The sequence below is a fragment of the Geotrypetes seraphini genome, chromosome 6 (genome assembly GCF_902459505.1).
Source record: "Geotrypetes seraphini chromosome 6, aGeoSer1.1, whole genome shotgun sequence".
In the NCBI taxonomy this organism is placed as follows: domain Eukaryota; kingdom Metazoa; phylum Chordata; class Amphibia; order Gymnophiona; family Dermophiidae; genus Geotrypetes; species Geotrypetes seraphini.
The window spans coordinates 138035448-138045711 of NC_047089.1; the positions used below are offsets into that span (position 1 = coordinate 138035448).

Genomic DNA, 10264 nt, shown 5'->3' on the forward strand with positions numbered 1-10264 from the left:
GGAGATGAGGAATGGAATTTTGGTGGAAGCAAGGGATAATAATGGAAAAAGTATAGAGGATGAGGAGTAATATGGATATGGAGGTAAAGGCGATAAGACTTAAAGAAAAATATGAGAAGGGAAATAGGGCTAAGAGGTAAGTGAGATATGATACAGGTAAAGTTAAACTATGGAAGTGAGGAGAGATGCCAAAGATGGGTGAAGAAACTGAATGAATGAAGGAGAAATGAAGAAATGGAGCTAGTGACCCTGGTTCCACTATGACTGTCCTCTATCTACACATACATCACTTTAAAATAAACAGAGCTATTGTAGTAATATATATTTTTATGAATTCTTAAAAGATATCTCCCAAGTAAGCATCAGTTACAATACAGAAAAACACCTTCTAACTACCATAATACCCATAAATGCAAAAACAGAAATTATACAATTTCTCTGTAAAGTTGTCAAGACAAAGTTAGACAAGTTCCTACTGAACAAGGACGTACGCTAGTAGGGCTAGTCTCAGTTAGGGCACTGGTCTTTGACCAAAAGGGCCGCCGTGTGAGCGGACTGCTAGGCATGATGGACCTCTGGTCTGAACCAGCAGCGGCATCTCTTATGTTATGTTCTTATTGAATAAGAGGCCAAAGATTCAAAAAAACAAGGAAAAATAAATAATTCAAAGGCAAAGGAGTACTAATACTTGTAACTCATACAAAATTAATTAAGCCACAGTGGTACTCTCTGGTTGTTCACTAAAGGGCTGGTAACATGTGTGTAGAAAGGGAACTTGACACTTAGTAAAAAGTATGACTGTGGTAGATAAAGGAAGAGAGAGTTCATACGCTTACATAGAAATCCAAGGAAAAGCAATCAATCAATCTAAAGCACAGTTCTTCAACCGCCGGTCCGCAGACTGGTGCCGGTCCGCGAAGGATTCGGTCCCTGCCACAACAAAAGACCGGCGTCAGCTGACTTGCAACTTCCTGTTGCAGTCGCTGTGCCGGGACTCCTGCCTTCCACCGCGTTTGCTCCTGCCTTGTCTCCGCACCTCCAGACCACCAGCGGCAGCTCTGTGTGCTTTTAACTTCGGCACAAAACTGCCCCTAAACAGTAGTTTAGCGCGGTTTCATGAGGCAGCCTCGGGGCCTTTGCTAAGCCGGCCCACATCGCATCATCAAAGCGGGCCGGCCTAGCAAAGGTCTCGAGGCTGCCTCATGAAACCGCGCTAAACTACTGCTTAGGGGCAGCTCTGTGCCGAAGTTAAAAGTGCACAGAGCTGCCGCTGTTGGTCTGGACTCTTGGGTCGCTGAAGAAGGGCAAAGAGCAGCTGTCCTGGAGGTTTCCCTTCCTCTCGCCTTTGCAGGTCCCTTTTTATTTCTTTCAAATGGCAACGGGCCCCAGCATCGACATCAATCAAGTAAGTTCCATTGTTCCTTGCAAGTGGTTCTGCTCGGCCAAAGTTTCCCCTCTGACATGAGCCACCCTCAGGGGAAAGAAAGTGACCCGCAAAGGTGAAGGGAAGAGTGGCAGATGATGGAAGTTGGGGGGGGGGAGAGAGAGAAAAGGGGCAGATGATGGAATGGAGGAGATGAGAGAGAGAAGGGGACAGATGATGGAAGTGGGAAGAAGGAAGAGAGAGAAGGCAGATGGATGTCAGTTGAGAGGGGAGAGCAGATGCTGAATGGAAGTGGGGAAAGAACACATACTGGATGGAAGGAGGAGATAAATAAAGGGGGAAGAAAATAGTAAGATAATGGAGGGGTGAGGGAAAGGGGTGACAAGCTGTGAGTAGCACAGTGAAAAGAGGGAAACGGGACTAAATAGTAAGAAAGAATTTAATTTAGATGGAGGCAGAAAATAGAGAAAGAAGACCAGAGAAGAAAAGGGAAGAGAGAGCAGAGAATGGTATCAGATCTGATTGGAGGAAATGAGAAGAGAGAGATGCTAAAAACCACAGGGGGGAGGGAAGGATAGAGATGTCAGACCATGAGGGGAACAGAAGGAAGATGATGGATGCCAGACCAAATTGGGGGGGGGTGGGGGCAGGAGGAGAGATGGCAGGGAAAGACAGACAGTGACTGGAAGGGGCAGATGCTGGACTGAAGAGACAGAGAAGGTTATCATGCCACTGTACTGGGCCATGGTACGCGTGAGTGGACTGCTGGTCATGATGGACCTCTGGTCTGACCCAGCAGTGGCAATTCTTATGTTCTTAGGGCAGACACTGGCTGGAAGAGAGTGAAAAGGCAATGAAAGCAGAAACCAGAGACGGCAAAAGGTAGAAAAAATAATTTTATTTCTATCTTGTGATTCAAATATATCAGATTTGAAATATGTATCTTGCTAGACATAACTGGGGAGTGCAAAGCCCAGGCAGTGCTTCTTTAGCTTCCAGCTGGCTTAGGGCTCTCTCTGACCAGGGGGCAGTTGCCCTAGTTCCACTCCCCTAACACCATTCCTGTCATGTGTGACTGTGGTATTCTGTTACAAGATATTTGTGTAGCATTCTGTAATAATTTGGCTTATTCAGTTTTCTTGATAGTAGAGGGGAGATATGTGAAGGGGAAGGGAGACAGGGGTTTTGTTGATCTTTGCCCTGTATTATTTGTATTTATAAAATGACAATTGTATAGAATATTGTTTCTTTTTATACTTTTAATAAAATATGTTCAATATAAAATCATAACTATTTGAGGCTTGTGCGGATGGGATCAGATGGTTTGTGGGACCGAGCTCGCGGGGACAGGGCGGCGATGGTTTTTTTAAAAAAATTTCAGTCTTAGTAGTTTGCCAGTCCACGAAATAATTATTTTATTTCCGCCGGTCCATAGGTGTAAAAAGGTTGAAGAACATTGATCTAAAGAACTCCAGGCTTCATAAGTAGGAATTGGTTAAGTCAAAACTACCTGAAGAAATCTGGGGAATAGAGACACAGTGAAAGAATTTGTCATCATCTCTGTGGATAGCCGCGGGAAACAATCCCCATGTCATTCTTTAAGGAGAGAGGGAAGTATTGGAGTATGGGCACAACCATTGGCCCTCAAACCTTGCATTGAAGAATGCTAGTGTAGAAGGACTGAGGTTGAGATAGACACTAAAGAATGACATGGGATGGTTTCTTGTGGTTATCCACGGGGACAGAGACAGTGACAAATTCTGTCACCATGTCATTCTCTATGGGGAGTCTCCATCTGGTCAGCTTCTGAGTTTCTCCCTTAACTAATAGAACAGAAAGGGAGCCAATTCTAAAAACGAAACTTAAACTGGTAGGTGCCAGTATATTAAGCCAAGGTTTTCTTGGCGTAAAATACTAGTACCTAACTCAATCCATAACCAGACTCTGCCCCAACCATGCCTACTTTTCAGGTAGGCACCAATAGATGCCTCAGTGTAGACACCTACATTGCATCTACCTGAAAATTAATTTTTTAATTGATTATTAATGGTGCTGACTGAACCAATGGTAGGCGCTTTTTATAGAATCAGTCAAACAGCATAAGCAACAGGAGGCAAAGAATTCAAAGAAATCTTCAAAATCTGTCATATTTTTTAAGCATTTCTTTTGCAGATAATAGTAACTTAGGAAAATAAATCAAGAATTCTTGCCCTAGAAAGATAGTTGCCAGGTCCTCGGTTTCCTTGCCTAAATTGGGCTACTTCAGAATGTTGGTTGTGGGAATTTTTGAGTAGCTGCAGGTTGCTGGTTTTGGGGGGCTGGATTTAGATTGTTGTACTGTAAATTGGGATGCATCATGGCATGGTATTCAGCAAATCAGCACTTAATGCAGTCCATGTGTTCAGTATCTCACCAATGATGGCCCTTGCTCGTCCTCTCACCATAGCCAATCATAATCAGAGCATAGCCTTGTGTGTATCTCACATACATTTCTCTTGGTCACTTCCCTCTCTGTTTCATGTTCTCTTCTACCTGAAGTTTGCTGTCCAGCAGCTCTTTGGCATAAGGAGAAAAATTTTCCAGCTAATCCCCCCCCCCAACACACACACACACACACACACACACAAGATGGCTAGAATTAAGTATGGAGGGAAGAAAGACATTCCACAGCTCAAGAAGAAGAGAGGGCGCATACACCAGATTTGAATTGCAAATACTTATAAATACAGTACAGCCTTTACCCTAGTTAAGGCAAGTACAAAATGTTTGAGTTTTTTGTTGTACATGTGCAGTTTCTCTTTCAAAATGAGCTTGTAAGCCCACAAGTTCAAGCTGCTGTTCTAGCTGCTGTTTCTCCCAGTTCACCAGAATTGTTTCTCTTCATTGGGGGGGGGGGGGGGCCTTGGATGTTTTCTGTTTGTTTTGGGAAATGTACAATACATCTCCAAAAATGTGTGTGTTGTGCTGAAAAGTTCTCAGCCCATCCAACAAAGTTGGAGCAGTCTCCATCAAGGGCTATACACTAAGTCCAGTGAGTTTCTACTTTTTTTGTTCCATTGGAAAAGTACTGAACGAAAAAAGTGGAAATTTGCTGAACTAAGTGTATAGCTCTTGATGGAAACTGTCCCAATTGAAAATAGTTGGGCTGAGAACTTTTCAGCACCCCTTCATACACTGGGCTAGTTGGGGGCTGCTTTTCAAGATAATTGGATGAGATTATTAAAAAAGTATCTGGCAACAGCCTAGAAAGATTTTCTGAAGTCTTAAGTTTCCTGAGTACAATTGTACCATATATACTCAAATATAAGCTGAGATTTTGAAGCCCAAAAATGGGAGTCTCTGTTTATATTTGGGTCAGTACTGACCTGCCCCCTCCCAAACCTGTTGGCAGGCCTCTGCCAAGCCTGCCATGAGGCTTGGTGCTCCAGCGGTGGCCAGGACAGGAGGGATCCCTCCCACCTCCTGTCCCAGCCCGATTCTAATTATTTTATCGCCCTCCTGCCTATCCCACGTACCTTAAGTATCCCTGGTGGTAAAGCGGTGAATCAAGGCAGGAGCAACCTTCCTTCGCGCCTGCCTGTGCAGAGCTGCTAGCTGATTTGCTCTGCAATAATGATCCCAACCACTTGAGGATCTGTGAGCTGCCTTCCCTCCTTCAGGGCTTCAGGTGACTTTAGTAGTCAAGGGGAAAGCTGCTAGCTGGGCCCCAAGAAAGCAGTGAAAATCAGGACCTTGAGGGAGAGTGTGGCGCAATAGTTAAAGCTAAACCTCAGGGTGCTGAGGCTGGTGGATTCAAACCCACACTGCTCCTTGTGACCCTGGACAAGTCACATAATCACCCATTGCCCTGGGAACATTAGATAGATTGTGAGCCCACTACAGACAGGGAAAAATGCCTGAGTACTGAATAAATTCATCTAAACCGTTCCGAGATCCCTTGGGAGAACGGGATAGAATAATACATAAATAAGTTTATTGAGCCCATTTGACACAGGAGATCTGAAACCACCAAGTAGGTGCAGGATTTGCCCTTCCTCTTGCCCATGACTAAAGTCATATTTGAAGAAAAGGAAGTCACTGAACTCACACACTATAGGCATCTACAATTTTGTTCTGCCCCTACTTCCAATTTGAATTATACTGTGTATACCAAGTATTTTGACCTATACAAATAATGTTGAGAGAAAAATGTTTATAAAAAACATGTCTTAGATTTTTATTTATCCTAGATTGTATACCGCTTAGATAACTTTTGTGGAAAAGTAGTATATCGAGTAGAAATAAACTATAGAACTGTAGAAGAGGCCTTTTTATTTCAAGCTAAACAAAACAGGCTAGAACACCTAATTCACAAAAGTTTTAATTGGTGGGCCTGGGTCAATTTGGATTTTCTCTCTCATTCTGAGCACCAAGATCCAAAAAGACAGGAGGCACCATATGAAATGCAAATGATCAACACAGGAACAGACAGAAAGCATGGGAAATAGTAACGTTTACTATATTATCTACATATAGATTAAATTCATTTTCTTAGCATATCCCAGTACTACAGTCTACTTTTCTATCCGAGAACTGTCCAATTTCTAATCGTAACGTTATAACTTCAGAATGGGAAATCTCTTATCTAAACTAGGATGACACCACCCCTCTCCCCATCCTCTTCCACAGTAGCCTGGTTTCTCATTTTTCTACCTTGACACTTTATTACACTAAGATCTAGAATAGGACACTGATTGGTAAAGAGATTCTATCCTAGATTCAAGGGATGAATACATTTTTTGAATTCTATTTATAACTTTGTAAATATTCTAAAAAGTTCTATGAACTTTATTCTCAATATAGTTTTCAATAAACTGCAAAGGATGAAAACTGCATAAACTGCAAAGGATGAAAATGTAATGCGAAGCCTTAGCAGATAAGCTTAGAGTTGAATAGGCATAGAAAATTACTCTAGTATCCTTGAAAGAAGCCCTGTCAAAAATTAAGGCACATTGGCAAAATACAGTCCCTGTTATGACCATATCCACTATTTGATGTTTTATAAAGCACTCAGTTCTTAAGGAAAAAAAGGTACAGTAATTTCAAACTGATTCTGCATGGATACGGATCATCATCATAACACTTTAATGATAGTCTTGCACAGGATGTCTGTGTTAAACCCTAAGTTGGTTATTTTAAGCTATTTTATTAAGACAACAGAACCAAGACAAGCAACAAACAAATGCTGATGCACATGTTTTACAAATGCTCCAAAGCCAATGTATATGTAAGTATGTACTCTACAGTATATGTATATTCAGGCATATTCATCTCCACTTCTAGAAACACCTAAATTGTCACTGTGCATACTTCTAAAATTGTGTAGTGATACACACAGGTAAAAGGCCTTTTATCACATATAGAAAGCTAACTTGTACAATAACCATTTAGAACACATCTGGGGGAATACAAGACGCCACTGATGGGGGAATACAAGACGCCACTGAGGTAAAGCTAATTTCAGAACATTTAGATACTACACCATTACAACTTTTTTCACCCACAAAACCCCCTAAAGTCACACTTGATGCATTATGGGACTTGGTAGTGAATTTGGGGAATTCTTTAAATCCTCAAATAAAAAGTTTGGACAAAGAATTAAAAGAACAAAAAGAAGAAATAAATGTTTTAAAGCAGGATATTTCTCAACTAAAAATAGAGTCACAAAATACAAGTAAGGAGCTAATGTTTTTGAAACAAAATCAAGATTTGTTGGTTAAAGATAATATAATACTCAGGAGGAAGTTGGAAGCTCAGGAGAACAATGGTCGAATTAATAATTTGAGATTTATAAATTTTCAAAAGATCTTGTCAACTTCTCCTAGAGAAATGGTGAAAAGATATTTTATAGAAATATTGGAAATTCCTGAAAGCTCCTTACCTCCTCTTACAAGAGTGTATTACCTTCCTACCAAGCCCCAATCCAAAGAAGAAGGAAAAATTGAGGAACCCCGGGAGAGATCATTGGACATTTCCGCAATACTGGAACAATCGGATAGAGAATTGGCTGTTCCAGCCACTCTCTTGTTGTCTGTTGCTTTGGCTCCAGACAAGGATTGGATATTAAAACTTTTCTTTAAAAATAGGTCCAAAGACTTCCTGGGACACCATATTCAGATTTTCCCCGATGTCTCCAGAGAGACTCAAAAAAGAAGGAAAGAATTTCTACTTTTAAAACCTGGAGTGACTCAAATAGGGGGTATTTTCTTTCTGAGATATCCATGTAAATGTGTGGTTAGATATTTATCATTGAAGTATATTTTTACAGAACCGTCTCAACTGATTAGTTTTCTCTCAGCGAAACGTCTTGAAAAAGGAATAACAGCGCCCATGGAAGGTTAGCTCCCTGCACTGTAGCAAGACATGTATTTTCTTTTAATTAATTTGATTTATATTTGTCCTACTCTTTAAATCTTGGATCCAATATATGGAGGACTAGTGTGTGATCAGCTAGATCATTATTACCTTATTTATCTATTTTTATTTTCAACAGAACACATCAAAATTTTGTTAACTGTGTTTAAAACATACAAAGATAAAAAGCTTTGTAACTGCACCAAAATCAATATATGGGTAACCATTAAAGTATCAAAGGAAGGATTGTTTCTTTATGAATCTGGGTGCTACTGCTATTGTGGTATGGCAGGTTTGCTGCAAATGTTCTTAACTTAAATTTCAGAAACCAGTCAATATCTTTTTAAGGGGCACATAGACACTGTAAAAAGGCATGGCTGCTTAGCAATGAATTCACCAGATTGGTATTTTATATCACTATGAAGATAGTTGTCAAAGTCAAAAATATGGCCAACAAAAGGATTCCACATAGAATAAACTTGAATCCAAGAATGGAAAGTTCTGATCAATACTGACCCAGAGTGCACTATGACAAAAAAAAATCATAAGCTAGTTCATAAAAATTAAACGTGCTCTTTCTTGTACAAATCCAAATAAGCTATAATGATTAAGAGTTGTTACTTTTCTTGAGGCCCAATGCTAAAAAAAAAACAACATAAAAAACAAGTTTGAACGACGATACCTTTTGAATTCTAACAATCTGTTCTCAAAATTTCAGCACAGCAATAAACAACAGAAACCTCATGTCAGCTATAGAAAATGTTCTGAGAAAAAAAAAATGCCGGCCAAAACAAAAACACACGAGCCCCCAAACGGGACTAGAAAATACATCCCTCCTAACCAAGGCATCAAATCTCAAGTCTGAAAACTCTCGAGAGAGTAGAGGGAGAACCAGAAACGGAACAGGGAATCCGCTACTTGAACCTGAATCCCTAAAGTCAAGGAGATCGGAGGTTCTCAGGAAACCCTACTACAACCGACACAAGTTAACTCCGCAACCATACAGACACAGACAGCTGCCGAACTCCAGCACTTATTCTCCGACGCTGCTGATTTCCGAGCTTTTGAGCCAGGAGCTGTAGAGTCAGACGGAAAGCCAGGTTTTGTTTAGCTTTGTGGGGTCCCTAAACCAGCAGCAGCGAAACTTTGGGCCGGTACCAGTAGCTCAAGTAGGTTAAACGCTGGGTTAGTGCAGAGACACTACACACTGAGGCCCGGGAGAAGGCGAGAGCAGACAGTAGGGGAGCTACGGCCCCCTAAGAATTGGTGGGAAAGAAGGAACCCCCCCCCCCCCCCCGGTAAGAAACGCTAAATAATCCCGACTACACATCTACCTACAGCCGTGAAAGCAGAGCGACCGTCCCTTCCCCAGTCCAGGCCTCCGATGCCGTCTCCAGCCTCAGAGAAAACTTCTCCCAGCTTTCCGGGACGGCAGCAGGAGGAGCCCGCGGCGGGGGCCACTCACCTTCACTGTGACTGCTGGCCGAGCGCACGCTGAACAGCGCTAGCAGGAGGCGGTAGGTGAGCGCCAGGCTGCTGCAGTGCCTGCAGGTCCCCGTCGACCCGTGCTCCCGCTGGCATCGGGCTCTCTCGCACTCGCTCATGCTGTGTGACGCCGAGTCGCTCTGTCTCCGGCGGCCCGGCCCTGCGTCTCTCTCTCTTGGCGCCGGTCGCTGCGCGTCCTCCTCGCTACGATAACGTCTCTCCGGAGCGGGGGCAGTGTCCTCTGCTCGCTTCACTTCTCCCCGCCCAAGCACACCAACAAGACACGAGACAGCGCACCCGGCAAGAACGTCCCTCAGCGCCACCACGGCAGCCCGTCTCTCAGAGACAGCGCCACCTCTCTGCAGGATGTCAGGCTGCAGGGAGAACTTGCGATGGCGGATGAGCCCTGCGATTGTTATTAAAATAAAGACTGCGTTTTTTCGATGTAGCCAGTTTTATGTCGTTTTATTGGAGGGAGTGCATTTCGAAATAATAATCGGATCAATTTTTCTCAGCCAAAGGCAGCAGTGGAGTTCCAAACACAATAAAAATTACCCCTTCGCTAACATAATGAAGGAGGCAAGGAGCCTCAAGATTAGGAGTGCTCAATGTCCTCGGTGTCAGAACTATTTCCCGTGCTTTCAGAGACACTGCTGGATGCCTGAGTTTGGGCACAGAGAGCAGGAAGAGGGTCATGCTGAAGTTCTAGAGATGGGTTTCGACTTTCAGGAAGAAGTAGGGAAGAGTCAGGGGTAGGCAACCTTGGTCCTGGAAGGCCACAATCCAGTCAGGTTTTCAGGATTTCTTCATTGAATATGCATGAGGTCTATTTGCATGCACTGCACCCATTGTATGCAAATAGATCTCATGCATATTCAATGAAGAAATCCTGAAAACCCGACTTCGCTGCCCACCCCTGAAGACTTTCTTGGAGAAATTGTGGGCATGACAGTAGTGGTCCTCATTTGATTCTAAAGTCCTATGCAGCACCACGGCTGTGCA

General features: G+C 42.7%; 1 protein-coding gene across 1 annotated transcript in view; it reads right to left on the minus strand.

Moving 5' to 3' along the window:
* Positions 1–9616, minus strand: part of TMEM131 (transmembrane protein 131) — a 396906-nt gene extending 387290 nt beyond the window's left edge. Inside the window, 1 exon segment of the mRNA XM_033949394.1 lies at positions 9243–9616. Coding sequence (XP_033805285.1) covers positions 9243–9381 — 139 coding nt within the window. The 5' untranslated portion in view covers positions 9382–9616.
* Between the last annotated feature and the right edge of the window lie 648 nt (positions 9617–10264).